Genomic DNA, 21,747 nt, shown 5'->3' with positions numbered 1-21,747 from the left:
CTCTCTGGTGCACTGCAGTGTTTCTGACATTTTTGTTTGTTTGTTTGTTTGTTTTTTGTAGAGTTAATTCAGTGAGAATTAACAGTGAGAATTTTCAGATAAGAGAAATTCAGTGGCTGGTCAAGACTGACAATCCTTAGAGGTTTTTAATGAGGAGGGATGTGTCTAGCAGAGTTATTATCACTGAGGAGTACAACATATGTGTATTTAATGCAATGACAGATTCAGCTCTGAGTTAATTACTGCCTCCAGCATCTGAGCTGCATTCTTCTAGGTGGTCAGCTGGTCACTACGTCAGTTTTATGAGAAAGATGTTTTTCTCAGGGCAAACGTTATTTGAAAGTGTAAAGTGGTACTAGGCACAGGGCAGAAACCTGGTAGGGTCATTGCTCAGTCTTGTTTTTCTCACCCTTTTGTCTCTTCTCTTTACCTCTTTCTCAGAAAATCCGGTTGTGTCTTGAGTGCATTCTTCCTAAGATCAGACGAAATGGTCTGTGTTTTTCACAGCAGCCATAGTACATGAGCACGTGACAATGTACATTCCTAAGTATCAACAGCTCATTAAATATTTGCCCTAAACTGACTGCAGGAAGCCCCCTTCTCTTTCAAAGCAAATGTGGTGTCTTCTGCCTTCTCTATTGCCTTGTTAGGCAATAAATAGGTGTATGCTGAGGGCAGCTCTATCTCAGAGGGCAATAAATGCCCCTCATTTTGAAATGAAGTCGTTTCTTTGAGAGCCATAGTCCTGATTCCTGTCCAGAAGGTAGACATTCACATCGTGTTCAGGGAGTGCTAAACACTCCATGACCAGCAGGTCAGTATTTTGCATCCGCTTTGTACAAGTATGAATATCTATCTAAAGTACAAAACAATAGAAATTATTTCAAATACTTGTCTACATTTGAGGAAACCAGCCTTTTAAGACAGTAGTACAATGCAATATGTACTTTTTTTTTCCTGTCTTGCTAGCTCAGCAAGGATTCTCCATAAAGGACAGGCTGACCATGGCCATCTCATACCTCTTAAAATGCCTGAGAATATCCCAAAAATCTGCACAGGAAATCCCCATCCTTCTGGACCAACAGCTGGAAGCTCAACACAACACCTGACAGGGCAGTGCCTAAAATCACACTTGCAGTTTATTTTTAAGCAGCTGAATCTTGTGCAGTATCTTCATTTCAGATTAAACAGTCCTAAACGTAGATGCCTACAGCATAGATGGTTGGGGGCACTGAGGCAAGGAAGGATTGGCCCATATCATAAGTCCAAGGCATGCCTCATCTCATTCTCAAGTAAATTTCTACAATAATCAAGATTAAATTTTCTTATTGACTAGGAAGAATTTATAGAGAAGCACAAAAGTGTTTGTTTGGGTCAAAGAGGTTTCCACCCCTCATTGGCTGGAGGCAGAATCCATCTCAGTGGTTAGTTACCAGCAGCACGTGTGGAGAGGGAGGGGACCTTCATGGGAAAAGCAAATGGCCCATGTCTAATGCAATCTCAAAGAGGGGAAGCAGAGAGGAGCCACTTGGGTAGATGTACCATCTGCAAAGCCAAGGAAGACCACCTTACTGCTGCATCTCACGTGGACGTGAGCAGGGCAAGATCCCTGAAGAAAGACAGGGAAGTAGGCTCTTGTGAACGTGATAGTGGAAGGAGAGAGAATAGAAAAAGTGGTGCTGTAATGCTGCTTTTCCTGCTGAAAATGTCTTTTCTAAACATGGCCTGAATTCATCTTTCAACACTGACACATCGTGAGGTCTGCTCTTTATGAAAAAAGTCTTCTGTGAGATGTAATAGCTCATCTCTGCCTAGTGTCATCTAAAGGGTAAAGCACCTTATATAAATGTGGATTTTCTTTCCAGGCATTATAGCAGCCGTTCTGAAGCTGAACCTGATCAATCGGGAAGGTAGAGACCCATTGCCAAGTGCTGCATGTAATAAGATCTCTCAAAAGCCAGGAAGGGCTATTTTCCAAACATGTTGCTGAGTTGGCTGTCAAAGAGGATTCAGTGGAAGAACACACCATAGCAGCCAACAGTAAAACTGTGTCTCTATTAGAAATATCTGGTGTGGTTTAACCTTACTTAGGCAACAGAGGCGAGAAGCCCAGGCAGTGAGAAAGTACCATGAGTTAATCTTTAGGACAGGGCAGGGTATCCAAATCTGTCCCAGTGCAGGACATCCCTGTGTCACAGGGAATCCCAGGGTGCAATACATCATTGCTGTCTGCCCAAAATGATGCATTCAACTATCTCTTCTCCAGGTAAAGCAAAAAAGACCTGGGGTGGTAGCAACTGCTCAAATAACCCAATATCCCTCAGAATTGATCTGCTACAGGTCCCTGAGAGAAGAAGTTGCCAAAACCCAGCTACTGCCCATGTGCATGATCCACCTGAGGGCTGTAACGAGCCACCACCACATTGGGGAAGGAGGTGGGGCCAGAGACTGCCATAAAAGCAATGGTTGCAAATAGTGGGAGAAGAGATGATGGATTCAGGCCCCCAGATCTGGGGTTTCTGCTGGTGCAGCCTGAGTTCAATGCAGATTCCTCTCTCTGATAGTAGTAGCTCTGCAAATTCAGGCTGGGGATCCCTGCCTGAGAGCCTCAGTTAGGCAGAAATCATGGGTTTTGTGACCTGCCTTTCCCAGTCCCGTAAAGTATTGCAGTTCTTTGTGACATGCTCCAGCCTCATGCCTGTGTCATAGCTTCAGTGCAACCGTCCAGAAAGGATTCCCCCATGTTCAATGCCCAAAGCAAATCCATGTTTGGAGAGCGTGTGAAGACACAGCCAGTCTGCTCCCTTAAACCTTGTGTCTCACCTGGGAGCTGCTGAATTAGGGACAAATGCTGATAGAGTGAAGCCATAAAAGAATTCAGTGGCCCCAGTAGGGCTGAGCACGCTCACACCAGCAAACCCCCACTGGCTGCGGACGCACCAAGCAGGCGCTCAGGCTTTGGGCAGAAGAAATGAGGTGTGCCAGTGTCTCACAGCCACGTGCAAACAATAGCAGGGAGAAACACAGAGCATAGGGAGGACTCTGCTGCGTCCCCAGCCCTTGTCAGCTCAGCTCTGTGTCACCTTCCCTCCCTGGGAGTCAAGTGCCTGCTCTGCCTCCACCTTCCCCCATCGCCACCCTGCAGCGAGTCTCTGCTTAAGCCATCTGCCTCGCAGGAGGGAGCTGATGTGCAAATAAATTGATTAGCAGGAGCCCGTGAGGGTCCCCCGTGTGACATACTGGTGGGTGCTAGGGGAGGGTTGAATTAATTTTGAGCCATCAGTGGGGACAAGTCCCTCTCCAAAGCAAGTGGCATCGAGAAAACACTTTCCACACTTCTCTTTTAAACCGGTGTGTTTCATAGCAACTGTTTTCAGCAGGAGAGGGGAGCGTGGGGGGGAAGGGTGAGCTTGTCACTGGTGCAAATCAATTATTGCTCTAAATTCAACACATTGCACGTGCAGAGCACCAGGGGAGAGCTGCTGGCCAGAGAGTGCTAGCAGCCAGCTTCTTGTGCCCCTGCCCCAATAAGTACAGGGTATTACCTAAGCAGACTCACTGAAGGCAAGGTGGGTATTGCCAAATCAATGCTTAGACAACGTGGATGTGTGCCATGATGCAACCAGTGAGCTCCCGTAAAGCTGCAGCTGGACCTGGATGCATCACACGGTGGGGCAATGGCCAGGGCCCACATACTTCTTTGGGCAGCTGATTTCTACCTTCAGGTGTTTGGCAGTGGGTTTGGTACCAAAGTGGCAGAAAGAAATTTATCTTTTTTTTTTCTTTTCTAAGATGACTGTTCCCATTACCTGTGCTGCAGAGAAATCTTCACACAGCAAGTTACTGTGTTTAATTATTCATTTCCTGAAGAAAAACAATCCTCCTTCCCTTTTCAAATCTCTTCCCTTCCAATGCAATCAAATCTGTCCATGCTCATTAGTGTTCACCCTGCTTCTCCTTCTTTTCCTTTTCTTTATTTTAAAAATATGGATCTCAGTCCTTCTTTCCCTGAGTATTGACAATTCTTCGTAGACTTGGCTTCCTTCAAACCCCTGTGTCTCAAACTCCTTCAGTTTTTGCAGTATCTACCAGGCTGTGGAGTGATTACAGCTGGGCTTTGCTTTCAAGGGCTAGTTAACACAGATTTTTTTATTTTTTACTTTTTAATCCTGAGGAATCAGTTTATTCAAGTCAGAGGCTTCATTTTTTTGGATTTAGGGAGCCAGGTAATACTAGCAGGCAGCCCTACTGAGAATGATGGAGGGGACAATGATGCCCAAGTCACTCAGAGTGTCGTTCCTCAAGATGCTGACTTTAGCACCAAAAATAGCATAAGAAATTCTCATCCGTTCTTGTTTACTTTCCAGTGCAGATCACTTCCATCATGCTGAGCCAAGTGTTTGTTGGCTGCACCATAAACCAGTCACTGAGTTGGTCTCAGTTCAAAGTAGCACCTTTTTGGGGGGTTCTTCTGAACCAGTGCCATGGTTTGCTTCACCTTCACAGCTCAGCCCCATGAACCCGTGCCTGGCAGAGCAGAGAGGCTGGTGACCGCACATAAGGGCAGGACCTTCTGGCATCCAGTCTGCCACTGAGCCAACTCCCCACAGATGTACATCTGAAACCTACAGAGAGCAGCACCATGCTGGTAGGAATCATGGTCCAACGTATCAGTTTGTCACTGCTCAACAGGGTTTCCAAGCTTGAGTGCATCTCCAGGCTCACATAGTCAAATGACATCCAGACCTGATGGATGGCTTTCTCCAGGATGCACGCTACGTTCTCCACGCAGAGGTTGACATATGTCAAACGTCCACCTTAAGCGAGCTTGGTAGGAGTTTGGGCGTTTACAGTAGAGCTCATTCCTTAAGGGCTTCCGGTGCTGCAAAAAGCAATCCCAAAGACACACGGAGAGCAAGGTTTACTGGTAATTCGGTGTGTTTACCATGGAAACATGCTGCAGTTCATCACTGTTCGTTTCTTCTCTTTCAGGTAGGCTGCAAAGCTATGATGGTTTTCTTCCAGTACTGCGTCATGGCCAACTTCTTCTGGCTCCTGGTGGAGGGGTTGTATCTTCACACCCTGCTGGTCATCTCCTTCTTTTCAGAGAGGAAGTACTTTTGGTGGTACATCTTGATCGGCTGGGGTACGCATCTTCTCAAAACTGAACACCAAGGGGTGATCCCGACAGGCATTTTTAACAGCAATTTAATCCACAAACCTGGGGGCTCGGACAGGGCAGAAATGCAGTATGCATGTTACCTTGCTGCCAAGGATTGTTAGTGCAACCGGGAGCAAGATCAAGTGATGGCCAGAGGAATTCAACAGCATTAGCCTAAATCTTCAAAGGTATTTAAGAGCTTAGTTTGCACTAAGTTAATTGATAGTTGAGCACCTCAGTGTCTTTAAGGACCGTAGGCTTGAAACTCCTCATCACCTTTATAGCCATTTAGTCCTTTGATCCTGACTGGCATCCCAAAGTTGATATCGTGCACTGACCTTAAATTGTAAGGATGGATCCCAGAGAAGCAGGACTCCTGGACTGCATGAGACACTGCAGTCCATCACTCTCTCCTTGTCTTACTGAATTCAGGCCAGCTAGCTATCCTGAGGTCCCATCGCCTGGGTGCTAATGCTGATCACCTTCTGGTTACTGAATTTGTGATTTATCCAACTTTAATGTGAATTTAGTCTCAAACACGTAACATAAATGAAATGAAATGAAATGAAATGAAATGAAATATAAAATAAAATAAAATAAAATAAAATAAAATAAAATAAAATAAAATAAAATAAATAAAATAAAATAAAATAAAATAAAATAAAATAAAATAAAATAAAATAAAATAAAACAAAATAATAAAATAAAATTATAAAATAAAATGAGAAAATGCCAAGGAAGACAGAATTAAACTCTTCACAAAGTAACTCAGAGCTGAATTGCTAACTTACGCGAGTTAATCCTACCAGATCAACTTCTCTTCTTTCTCCAAAGAGGAAACAGAGCTCTCTTTTCTCTTTTAAGCCATTTAGCTTTTTGTGTAAGTAAGCAAAATGGCTTTCTATTGCATGCTCTCGATAGCAGAAACTGAGGAGTAATTAGAGCGGGGAAGAATTTTGAAAACAAAAGAAAAAATAAAACTGTGTCATGTACGGGGGTATGCCTGGACTCGGGATTTGATCAGTTAGCCGTAGAGTAACTTCCATCGAAAGTGACAGGAGTTACGCTTGGGTTCACTCTGCAGAAGAGAGACAGTTCTTCATGCAGTAAGCAGAAGAAGAGATGATGTTAGCAGACCTTGTTTCAGATGCAGTTAATCAGGTCAGAGCTTCTTAAAAACCCGCCTTGTGCACAGGTACCCTTTCTTTCAGCCCAGTAGAGCGGGCTGGTTTTAAAGAAAAACGTATGACACTAATGATTTTAAATCAAAGGAAATCTCTTGTGCTCGTGATGTATTCTGAGGGTAAGGAAGGGCAATTCAGGAAAATGACAGGTGCTTGAAGGCTCTTTTGGCCTTTCAGTCATCCATTGTTTGCAAGAGCATCAGTGATGGATCTGAAATGCACCATGCAGGAATTAATCATTTGGACGCACTCATTACAGTTCTTACTGGTTTTATTACCATTGTACTTGGAAATCACTGGGAATAAACAATATGCAGTGCTGTGACTAACGCAGAATAAAGCAACGTGTCCTTCCTGGAGTATTTCCAATCTAAACCCAATCAAAGACAAGAGACAGAGGAAAGAGGCACTGCAAGGATGGAACAAGACCACCCTAGTCAGTCAGAAGATCAAGGAGTGAGGAGCATAGACAGGTTCATCTGGCCAACTACAGACATCAACATGTGAACTTATGACTCCAGGCTCCCTTTATAGTCAGTGGAGATCCAGGCAATACAGTTAAGGGAGTCCAAGGGCATATTTCTTGTCCTAAAGCAAATCTCTAAAGTAGCTCAGATGATCTGTGCGTTAGAAGTACATACTTCTCCCTATTGATGCTAAAGAGCCTGTGGTGACTGGCTTAGATACAGGTGTCCACCCTGTAGATGTCTAAAGTGATTCCTATTCCTTGCATTTCGTCATTGGAAGTTTTTTTGTAGGCACTGCAACAGGAGGATAAATCTGCTAAAGAGCAGTTACAGGAAACTCATCTTACATGGCCAACATGAGAGAAAGGCAACACGTTGCTTGTTTGGCATGTGAGCATTGAAAATGTGAAGCATTTGTCCACTCTTGAGGGAAGGCATCACCTCAGTCACTCAGGAGAGATGGACAAAATGAGAGAACAGCCCTGGAAACATTGATAATGATTTCTGATGGTAGCATCGTCTCTTCTCTTCTCAGGTGCCCCCTCCGTGTTCATCACTGCTTGGACCGTTGTCAGGATTTACTTTTTCGATGTTGGGTAAGCCTGTGGATTCACTTCTTTCCTTTATAATTCTTCCTTTTTCTCCAAGAAAGGACAAGGAAAGCCCTGCAGTTTTAGTAACCCAACCATCCTTCCCTAACCCCAACGGCAGAGCCACCGTGAACCAAGAAACGCTCCAAGGTCTCCCTGAAGACACGTGTTTTATGTGAACTTAGGCCAGTCACTCACCTTCTTTGTTCCCTGACCTCTTGATCAGGATGTTTGGGGGGAAGTTGGGAACAAACCCTGATGGTTGCGTTTGGCCCTGTGACCCTGGGTGTAACAAAGGTACCAGCTGAGCAGCTGCCCCGTGCTCAGAGTAGAGCTTTGCATCCTGCAGAATTGACCCTAAATATGCTGGTGCAGATAAATAAACCCATTAGCTCTTCCACAGAAAAACTCTTTTTTTTTCCCCCCTCCAGGCAGATTTTAGGATCTCTTTTTCATCCTCTTTAACCTAATAGCTGCCTTTGATAGTTTGTATAAGAACCAGATATAATATGACTAAGTGAATGAGGCAGATGTTAGAGCTGTCCAAGGATAGATGCAAGTAAATAGGATCTGATCCTGCAATCGTCCTTCATGCTTTTACTCAAACAGTCAAACTCCAGTAACTGGAAAGGCTTTTATGAGAAAACACGACAGAGAGTTACAGAATCAGGTGCTTATTTTGTACTCACTGTGCATCCCGTTGCTTCTTGTATTTACAGCACGCGGTTAAGTCCGTTTTCTCTCACGCATTCTCTCTCTCCAGACGTGTCCTGATTTCTCCTTATTTCAGCAGGAGAAGCAGCTCAGATTTCTCATTGCATTTTTGATGTATAGTCGTGCTAATGCATTTCCTGAGGGCTACTGACTTTTTTATGGTTTCGCTCCATCTGCATAAAACTGACCTTATTTTCTCTATTAATAAATAGCCTCTCCGGTGAGATAGAGACCGAAGGACTTAACCAGTCTGGATACCAATTCTTTTTACTATATATTCCCACTCAGCTCCAGCAATTCTTAATAAAAATAAAGACTTCTTTGCATTTTCTAGAGGCTTTAAAGCTCTACATTTTTGTGCCAAGTAAAACAGGGTGTGAATTTATAAGACATGCTCACACCTAACGTAGATTTTCTTCGCATGCTAAAATTACCTACGGAGAGAAATTACAGGAAATTAATCCAGATTAAATAAAACCTAATTATGTAAGATTGGTTAAACAACATTAAGCCTCTCTTTAAACATTCTAACTCCAAATTATAGTGACCTTCATTCAGACTGCCTGAATTTGTTTTAAAAATGAAGTGCACTAGACATAATTAGGGCCACTTTAATTCTAAATGAAAGGGCAGCGTGCACCTAAGTATAAGCATCTGTATGTGAGCAATTCACTCCAGACTCCCTTTATAGCTAGTGGAGATTTAGTCAGCGTAGTCCCTGGAGTGCAATTCTTTACATCCTAAAGTTGATGCTAAAATAGGTCTGAGGAACTGTGCCCTTAAAGTGCCTCTCTTCATCTGCTATCACTTGCGCTGTCGGCATTTGGAATTCGATGAGCTGAATCCAGGTGAAATTTTCTGCGACGGGTTCCACTAATCTATTTCACACAGTTTTCACGAGTGCTCTCCTAAAAACGCACCTTCGATCACCTGACTGTTGTGAGGTCTGCAGATAAATGTGTCCCAAGGAATATTAGTCGTTTCCACATCGTTCCTATTCTGTCATTTCCTTGTTGGCTTTAAAATATGGTCCCAGATGACCTAGCTGAGTGGTGGTGTTTGCAGACAATTCTGACTTCAGGATGAAATAAATCACACCCTGGTCCCTATGAACGTGTCTGACTAGTTCCATAGCTCAGATGCAACTACTTTAGTTGGATTAATCCCACCATAGCCTGTCTGTCATCTTTTTCAGAAGGGCATGTTTTGTTTTGTTTTGTTTTCTGATGGTGCAAATCGCTCTGTGCTTAACAAAATCTCCATCTATGACGGTGGATAGCATTGGAGGCCTCATGAATCTGTGATTTTGATAGCATTTCCTTGTGGCAGACATCAGTGTAGGAGAAATGAAGTGAATCACCATCCTCCCCTACATTGACCCTGACATAACACCCTCCAGACTATCCCATTACCAAGGGCAAAAGAACTCACAGCATCATATCTGGGGCAAGTGGTACCTACCAGTGCTCAAAGCCACTGCAAAGCAAGTCTTCAGCCCTTCCCAGTTCATGCACACCAGGTTTAGTCCTCTTCACATAACCTAGCACAGCCATCTTTAGCATTCAGAGAAACCAAGTACCTGAGAAGGTTACATAGCTGCTTGCTTGCTTTGCTTCATGTTTTAAGTCTGGTTTTGTTTCTTTTTAGGTGCTGGGAGGAAATAGTGGAATCCCCATTCTGGTGGATCATTAAAACTCCTATTTTGGTGTCTATTTTGGTAAAGTATCAGCACATTCTGCTGGCTGCAAAGCTGTCTTTGATACTAAGCATGGGGGGTGAAGGGATGTGGAGAAGTGGTCTGTAAATGTCCATGGAAAATGCATTGACAGATAAAATCCCACTGTATATTGAATGTCTGTCTTAGGATCAGGAAGTTCACTCTCAGATAAACATCTCTACCTTTACACATTGACTATGGGAAGAGCTTAACTGGCTAGGCAACCAAGGTTGTGCTCATTTGGTTTAACTGACCATCTCCATCTCAGCTAGTCACCCTGGGCACTCTGGTGGAGTAGTCATGGGTGTGTGTAGACAGAGAAGGTCGAGGAGCATGGTTAGAGATCCAGGAAAGGCTCATCTTGTCTAATGAATCATTGCATGTCTAAATCAGATCAGATGAATTGTTCCATGAATGTTTTTGTTTCTCTGAGCTTAACATATGCAGAGCACAGGATGACTTGTTCAGTTGTAGATGTCAACACCATAAAGTAAAATGAGATGAGTCCTGCTGTAAATGTCTACCTAGTTAAAAAGTGGTTAGATGAATTCCCCCAGATATTTGACTCTTGTTATAGCATCCAGTACAAAGTTGGATTCCAGCAATGTGTTTTTAAAGTAAGTTCTTGAGAAGCTTGGCTAATTTCCAGATAAATCAACAGAAGTGCTTGGCTTCTTAATTCTCTGCATATGATCAGTTCTGACCATATAAACCATGACACTTCTGAGGAACTCTGACTACTTTCATCTTTGTTGAATATTATTTGTTTCCTCTGTCGGGTATCAAGCCAAAACTTAAAATCAAATGAACTTGAGTTAAACTTAGCTTTGAGTTTTCTTAAATGAAAACAAGTATGTGGGAAGGGAAGAAAAAGAATGAAACAGAAATCAAACCAAATATATCTCTTTTAAACAAAAATCTTTTCTGAGGCATACATTCTTCTTATTCCATGTGCATTATGACCTTTACAAGAAGACTTTTTTTTCTGTAGCATTTTTCACATAGGGATTTCAAACTGAAACAGTTTGAATAATTATATCTTACTCTATTCACCTCACCGAAAAGGAATACAACACTTAGGTGACACAACTCAAAATATTTGTATCATCACAGAAAGCTATAGTTAGTATTTTGCCTTTCCTGAGATAACCTTTTGGTGAAGAAATACACCCTATTCTCCTCAGATCAATAAGTCTGCAATTTCTTTTGGCCAATAAATGATTCCTGCATTGCTAAACAAAATTTGCCCAGCCATTTCTGATTTTCCTTCTGCACATATCATATAAATCTTTCACAAAGGAAAGGCATGATAGCTGCTGTCTGATGAACAGCAGGTTTCTTCAGGGAGGAATGCAACAAATTCTCCATAGCCAGATCTCAATGGAAGGAAGAAATACATATATAAGATATACGAGATATGTAAGATATATAAGATATAAGATACTAAGCACTGGGAACAGATCAAGTGCCTTTGATTATACTCTAGGTTGAAAAATAAACCAAACAACTTCTCCAGTAGCCTGACAGCCATATCTTCTGCCATGCAATGCCAAGGCTGTACTAAGCCTATAAATCACACCCCACCTGACTCACCACTGCCCTGTGTCGTGTTTGCTCTTGACCACCACGAGTCAACACAGTCCATGTTTAACTGCTCCAATCTTACCGTCGGTGCTGCAGCTTGTGTGCTATCAATGCTCATTAGAGTAATTAATCTAGATAATACCACTTTGGACTGATAAATTTTACTTGCCACCAAGTCAGGTGCAAAGCATTCTTATAAGCAAATAAATATGAACAGATACTATGATAGATGGCATGGGACAGATAAAAGCAATTAAGCAATACCTCATAACCAAGAAATGTAATTAATTTCCGATCACTCATAGCCTTTAAAAAAAGAGTGAGTGTCTAAATGAGAGCTGTGCTTCAGGCTCCTTCATTCACCTGTTGTTGAGATAGAATTGCCAGAGAAAATCTCTTTTTGCAGAAAATCAGATTGGCTGGTTAACATAATCCCTTCCAGCCTTTGAGTCTCTAAAAATCAGAATCATTTGTGCGTTTGCTAACCATGAAAGGATAAAGAAAGAGGTTGTGTGCCAAACTAAAACTAAACTAAGTCCACAGCAATCTGTCATCGCTTTTCTATTGTATATGCTGCATGAATTACAGCGTGATTCAATGGACTGGACTTTAAAAGCGAGTAGATTTGCATTCAACTCATGCCGTCTACTACGTGCCGTTAGGAAATTACCATTTCCAGCTCTACACCTTTGCAATTAAATAAGGTTAACATTGCTTGAGTACGTTGGTGGAGCACTTTGAGATTTTTTTAGTGAAAAGCACCATCTGAAATCTAGGTAATAGCTAGACTCCTCTGTTCTAACATCCTAGGAGAGAATGTTGTCCTTGCTATACAAGGTTTCCAGAGAAGACATGCCCAATAGCATTAAGTAGAGACCCACTTGAGTGGATACTGCTTTGTGTTTTGGTTTGGTTTCCTTGGCTCACCGCCTGTCTTTGACATGCTCAGCAGCCGGTCCCATGTCACCGTCTCCCGAGGGCTTTGACATCCGTCGCTCCGCTAACTCCCAAGGCTCTTTTCCCACCCTGTCGTCGGCACTCCCCCGCGCAGCAGGACGTCGTGCATAGCTGTGCTCTATGGGTTTGACATCATCATACTTGGGATGTATGACACAAAGTCCCAAGCAGACTGATGTCAGGCCCAAGAGGGCTGCCATCCTGTGTCGGTTTACTATGTGCTCCCAGAGCGGGGTTCTCTGCTCATGGCTTTTTAAGGACAGCTTGCTCCATGACAAAAATATCGCAGTGAAAGGAGCTCCCCTCTGACGATCAGCTCTTTTCGCCGGACAAAAACGCTAATTTTTTATTTCTCTCTCTGTTTCCTTGCTACCCACCCCAACAGGTGAACTTCATTCTCTTCATTTGCATCATCCGTATCTTAGTCCAGAAGTTGCATTCCCCAGACGTTGGACACAACGAAACCAGCCAATATTCGTAAGTCCTAGACTTTTTTAACGACATTGTACAGTTTTGGGAAAACCTCTTTGGGCGTTAGGTCAGTACGGCGTTTTTCTGCACTGATCAGAATCAAGTATTTGTTAATTGATTGAAGCTGATCAGAAATCAGGAATGGAACAGCCAGGCATGTTTTATGTCAGTTCAAACACACAAGCAAGAAGGCTTTCTCCTGGGATTAACGATGAAAAAGTGAGAGCAACAATAATGATCATGAAGCAAAATAGGATTTTTCTTCATATATTCAATGTTTACTGGATTCTGAAGGCAGAGAGACCCTCATGGAGAGCAAAGAGTAGCTGTCCACAGTATACAGGCTTTTTTTTTTCTGAACTAGTTACCCTCAGCTCCCTTTTCCAAAGAAGGAGAGATCTAGAAAATTAGTACATTTGGTAGAATCTGTAGCAAATTTTCCTTATCCTAAAGCAGACTCCTAAACTAGGTTGGATTAATTCAATGCATTTCTCTTCACCATTGAGAAGTAGCACTGTCTCAGAAGTTCTGCTTGACATTGTGCTTTTATTCCAGGGATATAGGGTTGACCTTAATGGGGATTTTTATAACAAACAACGTGCAGGTGAGATCAGCGTCTGTCTCAGTGGCCAAGACTGGTCTTAGCTGCAGTATTTTAAGAATGCGACACATCTATCTGCATGACTTCATTTTGGCTTCATTGCAAATAAAATAAAAGTTCAGACCAGCTTATTTTTGACTCTTGCCACTGTCCTGGCTCAGCATTTCAGCTATCCTGGATGTTTATTAAATATTTCCTAGAAAATAACTGAAAACAAAAAAGTCTACATGGTCACTGCTCATAAATTTTCATCTTTGGAGAGAGCTGTGCACTTTGGTACCCTGAAGAATCTGAGCTCAGTTCATCTTTCTGCAAGATGGAAGACAATATCAATATGGTCCTTAAATACTGACCAGCCATGACACTGAGACTTTCTCTCTGGTGGTGGTAAATTATGCATTTCATCTGCTTCAAGAGATTCTCCGATCTATGAAAGGAAATTCCAGTATTTGACCTTAACTTCTCCCTGCAGCAGCCAGAGCCAATTACCTCTTTTTCTGTCATCGTTACACAACATTACCAGGCCCTGTGCTTTCTGTCACCCCCCTTTTTGTATTTCCAATTGGGCATTGTGTCTTTGTACCCCCAGGATTGCAACAGCTTTGGCCAGGTACGTAGATTAAATCAGCATATTGAAATATGTTCTAGTGCTAAGCAGCAGCCTGGAGCAGTTGGCTCCCATTCATCCCAGTAGAAGTGCTGCCAACACGCATCAGAAGGGTTATGCCCAGATTACCTCGGAGGTCATGCTGAGTTTCGGGTTCAGGGCTTTTTACTTCACATTTTCCAATGAAGTGGGAGCTGCCAGGAAAGCTCTCTTTGCCTTGTAAACAAACGTAGCACGTCAGGGCAGTAACATGGACAAGTACAAATGATCTTCATATCTTCAGTTCCTCACCTTTCTCCTCCACCTGGAAAAACATCTCAGTTCTGTTAGGGCATGAATCAGTTGCTCACTTATAGGTGTCCAAGCCATATGAGATGCTTTCGGACATTTGAGATGCTTGCCTGGACCTGGCATATAGGACCCAGGACCTGTGGGAAACTTATACAGTGGCAGCTGGCCACCAGCTATGTTCTCTGGGGCATCTGAAAGTCTCTGTTGACTGCATTGACTGCAGTGGGACATGAGACACGACACTTTCCTATGGAAATGAATATCAAGTGTCCCAATCCAAAGGCTGGATCTCACCAAGAGGAGTTCTCAGTGTGGTCCTAAGTTTTTAATATTTAGACAGGTAGCTGTAGAGACATCTGGGGTCCAGACCTTTTTATAAATGATGGTAAGCATGTGATCTGCAATTGTAGGTGCCTGGATTCTTTTACATGTCAGTCCCTTATTACCTGAAATGATGCTGCTAGCTTCAGGGGCTTGGCCTGCAGGACCCAAGAGATCTTAGCAAAAAAAATGCTGCTAATGATATGTATGGGTTCCCCCTGCCAAATCTGAAATAAGTATATTTTAAACTAACAACATCAGGGATCTCTCATTTGCATTTCTCCCTCCTCTTGTTTATTTTATATAGTTTATTTTATTAAAAAAAAAACAACAAACAAACAAAAACCATGTTGATTGTATTATTCACTTCCAGCCAGTTTCAGTTTAGCTGCAGGCTGGAAGTTCAGGTGTGCTGCTGAATCGCTCATTAGTGCTACAGTGAATTGGCCTTTAATGTATTGGGAACTGCGAAAACAAATCTCCCAAACCAGTTTTCTGGAAATGACAGAGACATGTGCAAGAATGGGACAGCAATATTTCAGGCAAATAGAAGTTGTTTTCTGCAACAGAAGTCTCGAGTAAAATTCATCTCTTTCTATTCTGTGCATGTTCATAGATCAATATTATCATCAAAGTTTTCTGGGTAACTTTTCTGTTTTGCGTCCAAGGACCATGACTAAAATGTTGGTTCACTCTTACCCATTCCCAGGGAGAGGAGTAGGTTCCACGTGGGCTGGTGGAGACATGTTTTCCCTAAATTACCTGTCACCGTGTGTATCCATCAGAGAGGGTAGATCTAAGATGTGCACCCTGTGCTGGGAGTGGAAGTAATGAGTTTTTTGAGAAGCCATGGCTTCTGGCAGGTAGCTTTAAAGATCTTTGAACAATCACCCAAGGAGGGAGGTTGGATTAGATGATCTCTGAGGTCCCCTCCAGCCTATGCCATTCTATGATTCTATGACTGGGGAAGATGATTTTCCTCATTGCAATGTTTAGACGGGAGTCTTTTAAATATCATAGGGCTAGACCATAGGGCCCTTGGCTTGAAGCCAAACTGAGATCATGGTACCCTGATGGTCACCAATGACAGTGAGAGTCCTCTGGCAGAGAAAAACATCCAAGAGGACTCAGATTTTGGATCTGCTCGCTATGAGCATGTGCCCGCTATTGAGGGATGTGGTCGAAAAGGCAAATTCCTGGAAAGTTCCTTGGCTTCTTATAAGCACTCATTTTGCCTGGAAGGAGCTGCAGCCAGCTGCTTTTCAATCACCGGGTATTCTCTGGAGAACCATAGCCTCCAACCACAGCCTTGAAGTGGAACTGCCTTTGAGCCAAGCCCAGGGGAAGCTGGAAGGGTCTGGTGGGAAATACAGTGGCGAGCACCTTCTGCATAAAGCTGGCACATCAGCCTTCCCGACGGGCTTATACAGATGGCAGAGAAATGAAGATGGTCTGGCGGGACTGAGCCTGATGGGACTTTGGAGGTGAAGGGTTTGCAGATGGAAGAACAAGTGTTTCCAACATCCCAGCTTTAGTTTCAGTTCCCCCGGAAGCCTCTGGGAGTGAGGAACATGGGAGGATGTGGGTGACTGAGGGAGTCAAAACCCCCATAAGTATCCTTAAGTCCTTGATTTCATTTTATTTCTTTCAGCTATATTTTAATAATGATTAGATTTAATAAATTATCATATCTTCCTAATTAAACCTCTGATTACCCAGCCTGATGCCATTAAGCACTAATACTGTTCATCTTCCTCCTTTGGAGACATTCATTGTGCGATAGCCTGTCATTATTCTGAGCTAAACATACCATTTCTCTCCCAGAAGCTGTAATTTTCAGAAATCCCAAGCAAACAAAGCACTAGATGATGATTTAGCTTGTAGAGATGAAAAAAGATCTCTGGTGGGAGGGGAAGAAGAGAGAAGAGAGAAAGAAATACCTCCATTGAAGTTACTGGGAATAAAGATGTCACATTTTATGTTGTCACCACATCTGAAATCACTGCAGTCTACAGGCCAAGGAGAAATGATCTAGGGCTGATCACTCTGCCTCAGCTGGGGGCACATATATATTTCTGTGAGAACTGTCAACAAGGATTAAAACAAGCCTGTGGAAATGATCCCAGCACAGTCCTTGGTTAGTGTGAACTGACTGTGCCCAGCCAAGGATCTGGCTCCACATGTCCTTGCATCCCAGCCCAGGTCATCAGAGGGATCCTGGAGAGGTTAGGCTGTGAGGAGCTATCTCAGCTCCCTCCCTTGCCCTGTACCCCAAACATGTCTTCCCACTGGGCAAGGGCAGCGTCCTGATGCTGCCTCACTCCGGGCTGCTGTTGAAACGTTGGATGTACCCTGGACGTCAGGGGGAAGTGGCCCATATCACATCTCCTAAGGGCAAACGAAGGTACTTAGCATGCATGATACAGGCTACACCATCATTCAGGTAATCAGCAAATATGTACTGCATCAAATTTAAGTTTCAGGGTTGCGTAGGGCTCAGCTGCAGGATTTCTCATCAGCTTACCCTTTAGCTCCTCTTCACTCTCCCCTTATGACTCATGTTTGTCTTTCCAACAGGAGGCTGGCCAAGTCCACCTTGCTGCTGATCCCTCTCTTTGGCATTCACTACATCATGTTTGCTTTCTTCCCTGACAATTTCAAAGCAGAAGTTAAGCTGGTCTTTGAGCTCGTGGTTGGGTCTTTCCAGGTAAGCCACCCTTGGGCCACCAGTCAGTCACCACTTCTGTCGGCAGGGAGAAGCAAGGATGACAAGGGGACAACCAAACATGTGAGATGGGTTTTTTCTGGACATGCCCAATACTGTTCTTACACCTTTGGGGAAAAAGCTCCTCACTACAGCAGCTTGGCCAGCATGGAAGATAATTTTATATTTTGCCTCGTGGAATTCCAGAAGGAGATTCTCTCTTCTCATTTTAGGCACCCGAGAAGAAAATGCACCTCTGTAAGTTAGTCACCTTGAGTTTTTTGTAGTTAAGGGAGAAAAATGAACACTTCAGTTCAGTTTATATATTATTGACATGGTGTAAGATGAAATAAATCGCCTTTGGGAGGAATGTCTTTCTGGCCATTAACAGGAGCCTCGTCTGCCCTCAACCAGTTGACTTGCATGAACTTTCTCCTCTGTTAATAAGCCAAGTCATGCCTGTAGATCCCGCTCAAGCAGGATTCCAGTTCATCAGTATAAGAGACAGGTTCCCCACAAGGATGGATAATTGGGTTGTCCTTTGCATTAATCTTCAGGAAGCCTTGGTGGAGTTTGTTTCTTAGACCCTCCCACATGCTTCACTTCAGTCAGTTCCCATGTTGGGCTGTTAACCTTGACCCTGTTGTTGCATGAACAGAAACGCTTGTTTATGTATTTCATCGCATTGCATCCATCCATTAATCAGCTGTAGTCACTTCGTGTTCTCACAGCCTGCAAGCAGGATCTGTCACCATGTACCATGCACATGTCAGTGGCACGCTTTGTTCAGTGGTGAAAGAGTTAATGTCCCTGCCTACGTCATTATCACTTCACATCTGGCACCTCTCCTTTGAGAGAGAAATGGACCTACACTTACTTCTTGTCTTTAGTGTTTGCAACCATGAGGGCTAGAGCTAAGTTTGGTTTATTTTTTGTCAGTGAAAGCTGAGATTCTCAAAAATGAGGTGTCACCACAGGGCAGATGGGAAGGGAATAGTTTATCCCTATACTGTGTCTAAGATCATTCTGATCTCAATGGTGTATGAGAGAACATGGTTAGTTGTCCCCAGTTTCAGCTGCCAAGAGCAAGCAGGAGAGTTGGGTCTAGGATCCCATCCAGTTGCCTCTAGTGCCCCAGTTTGAATGACCAAGTGCCCCTCTTAGAGCTGAGCTGGCTGCTGATGGCTTTAAACACCAATCTGGAGCAATCTTTGAACCACACCTGTACATCTGCTGCAAGGTACCTTAACCAATCTTCCCCGTCTTCTTTTATAGCCAAAATCCCTGGAGGTGTTCAAGGCCAGGTTGGATGAGGCTTTGAGCAACCTGGTGTAGTGGAAGGTGTCCCTGCCCATGGCAGGGGGGTTAGAACTAGAAGATCTTGAAGGTCCCTTCCAACCCAAACCATTCTAGGATTCTATGAAAATGCAGCCAAGTGGTTTCTAAGGGGCACCTTAGCAGTGCCTCAGCAGTATGCCCTTTCTCCAAGGCTTCAGTAGGTTTGGGATGTGATCTAGAGGAGTATCAGCTATGAGGTGCTAAAATCCTGTTCTCTTCTTTTCTCCAGGGATTTGTGGTGGCTGTTCTGTACTGTTTTCTCAACGGGGAGGTAAGATCAGCGATATTGTTTAGTTAATGTTTGCAGCTAAGGCAAATTGAATGCATGTGGAGAGTAGATTGAGAAGTGTCCCGTTCCTGATGTCACCAGGTCAAACCTTCCACGTCAAATCGCTCACTCCAGAAAAACAACTCAACCATTTTCCTGACAGTTTCCAGCACAAATAATAAACATATTAGGATTTTTGTGGGGACTGTAATATTTCTGCTGCTGAGTCCTTCCTTTACTCATGAGACAGCATCAGCAGAACTCTCATATGACCTTGCATAAACCCTGATCCAAAGGGACCACCTTCAGCAGGGAAGGGTAGAGCCCATCTTCCAAGTCCTACTCTTGCTTGGTGCCTCAATGAATCCTCCAAAGAATCAGGCCCACTGCCAAGATGGATGCTCATTAATGCAGTGGTATTTTTGTACCGTGCTCCATCTGCCCGTAAGAAATTCAGCAGAGACTGATCAAACCCATATCATGGTGGCTACCAAGTAGGTGTGAGCCGCTAAAAACTTGGAGCTGCCGTCATCTGGAGCACTTTCAGCTCAATAAACTGAGCACGGACAAGAAAGAAGCAGCTGTGATCTGGGTTTGTGTTCCAACTTCCTGGGGAGAGGAAGAGTGTCCAGAATCACAATTTGCTCTCTTACAGCTCCGATGCTGCTTTCAGCCGTGCTGGTGCCATGTGTACATCACGCAGTGGCATGCAGGGCAGGTAGCCCAGCTCCAGCAGAGACCTTTCCCAGTAAGCCTGTGCCCAGCAGGATGGAACCACACAAACTTACCAATGATCCAAACTCGATATAGGCATTGACGTGACTTGTTAGGCACAGACCAGTGCCAGGTAAACATGCTTCTACTTTACAGGCATTGATCTGACCTTTCCTACACTTCCAGTCCTGGGGTTTGCATCCTGCTGTTGTACTGTTCCCGTGCTTGCTGATCCCAGAGACCTCAGACTTTTTTATCTGTTTTATCTAATTCATACTGTCATCTAAAAATATGCACCAGAAGGCTGCAGGAGGGGACAGGGACAGCGGCCAGATTTGTTGGGGATTTTAATCTGGACAGTGGAAACCGGATGATGTACGTAAACTCTCTGAGCAGGAAAAAGTAGCTTCTATCAAAAAAGCACAACTGTATTGACAGCTTTTCTAACAAGCTATAGTTAAATCATTTGTATTTGGACAAAAACAGAGGAGTGAAAAAAAAATCTTAATTGTACTCAGAAAATATAGAATATGTTGACATTAAAGTCTAGTAGTCTGGCACCTTCACTGTATCAGATAAGCAATCATCTGTGCTCACCTTTCTGCTGAAGCTCAGGGATTCCTGCTCTAGTAGCTCACTGGCTGGAGTGAGGCCTCTCTTCTATGTGGCTAAAAGTTCTGGCCAGATTGTGACCTTTATAAAATAATTCTTGGCCCCGTGGTAGGTGGGTCACCCATGGCTACTCACACAGTCAAGTCAGAGCGATGGAAGAGGCTCGCCTCTGCTGATTTCCTTGTCTTTCCACCATCTAGGTCCAAGCTGAGCTCAAGCGAAAGTGGCGGAGGTGGCACCTGGAGCGGTTCCTGGGCTCGGACATGAAGTATCATCACCCTTCCTTGGGCAGCAATGGCACCAACTTCAGCACCCAGATCTCCATGCTGACCAAGTGCTCACCAAAGACCCGCCGGTGCTCTAGCTTCCAGGCTGAATTCTCTCTGGTGTGATGGAGCGAGGCTCTCTGAGCACTGAGCATCCAAAAGAGAAACTGAGAGACAGAAGGATCCCCAGGAATCAGCGATACGATGACAAACCCTTGTGAAATGACATGCTCTGCATGAGCCAACAGAGGACACAAAACTGGAAAAGCCATAGGCGTCCAGAACAAGACCAGATAAGCCAAGAGGCAGAGAAATACTTTTCCTCTCTCTTTTCAGACCTTTCACTCTTAAGTTTCATGCCCTCAGGGGATGATAACAGCGAGTAAAGGTCCCAGTCACTTGAGGAGAGCCTGGGAGATCCTGATCTGTCATAAATAATGAAGTACAGGGGGTGAGGGAGGGGAAGGCCTGAGTCCTTGATGGCTTTACCAGAACCAGCATCTCTGTAACAGGTAAATTGCACTTTTTAAACACATGAGCCAGTAAAGAAGAGAGGGAGGCAAGAAGCAGGGGGGAAAAAAAAAGCCAAACATACAAATGTGTCAAAAGTCTCTTTGATAAGAGGTGGTGATGAGACACCAAAGACAGTCAGGGACACGGGGAGAAGGGAGAGGAGCAACATGAGCAGGAAGGGGAGAGGGCAGCGCATGGCCCCCTCTGCGTTTTACACGTGTGAAGACGAAGCTGCAGCACCAGGAAAGCCCCTCGGAGGATGCCCCGGCGCTGCAGTGGGTTCTGCTAGTTGCCCACCATCCTTGGTAGCAAAAGCTTTCCGAGCACCCTTGGGTGCCCTCTGGAACAGCAGGTCGCCGAGAAGGAACAGCGTGAACGCCCTTCTCTGTGGGATGCTCAAGACGTCGTCGTGTTTTGCTTGGTTGTTTTCAAGGAACAGGGAACTCGATTTGCATGTGTAAAGACCAGGTACAGTGCCAAAAGCAGAGCAGGGCTGTGTTTTCCATTCTTTTGAAGTTCACCCGTAGACCTTGGTGCATTAACGCACCTGGGATCATTAGGGATCAGGGGAAAACAATTGGTCTGTAATTCGTTTGCACTTGCTTAGCGCACACCGCCAGGAAAGGGAGGTGTAGAACCCTGTAATCCTTAATTGAATCAGACCCGC

General features: G+C 44.0%; 1 protein-coding gene across 1 annotated transcript in view; it reads left to right on the top strand.

The window, feature by feature from the left end:
- The window catches only part of LOC104371442 (vasoactive intestinal polypeptide receptor), a 119,885-nt gene extending 99,192 nt beyond the window's left edge, over positions 1–20,693 (top strand). Inside the window, exons 7-13 of the mRNA XM_086614830.1 lie at positions 4,993–5,146; positions 7,348–7,408; positions 9,764–9,833; positions 12,760–12,851; positions 17,243–17,372; positions 18,937–18,978; positions 20,502–20,693. Of these exons, the coding sequence (XP_086470956.1) occupies positions 4,993–5,146; positions 7,348–7,408; positions 9,764–9,833; positions 12,760–12,851; positions 17,243–17,372; positions 18,937–18,978; positions 20,502–20,693 (741 nt within the window). The remainder of the gene's footprint in view (positions 1–4,992; positions 5,147–7,347; positions 7,409–9,763; positions 9,834–12,759; positions 12,852–17,242; positions 17,373–18,936; positions 18,979–20,501) is intronic.
- Positions 20,694–21,747: the final 1,054 nt, after the last annotated feature.

This window comes from Tauraco erythrolophus, chromosome 7 (assembly GCF_009769465.1).
Source record: "Tauraco erythrolophus isolate bTauEry1 chromosome 7, bTauEry1.pri, whole genome shotgun sequence".
NCBI lineage: Eukaryota > Metazoa > Chordata > Aves > Musophagiformes > Musophagidae > Tauraco > Tauraco erythrolophus.
Note: the sequence above shows the minus strand (reverse complement) of the source record. Positions and strands in the feature narration are given on the sequence as shown.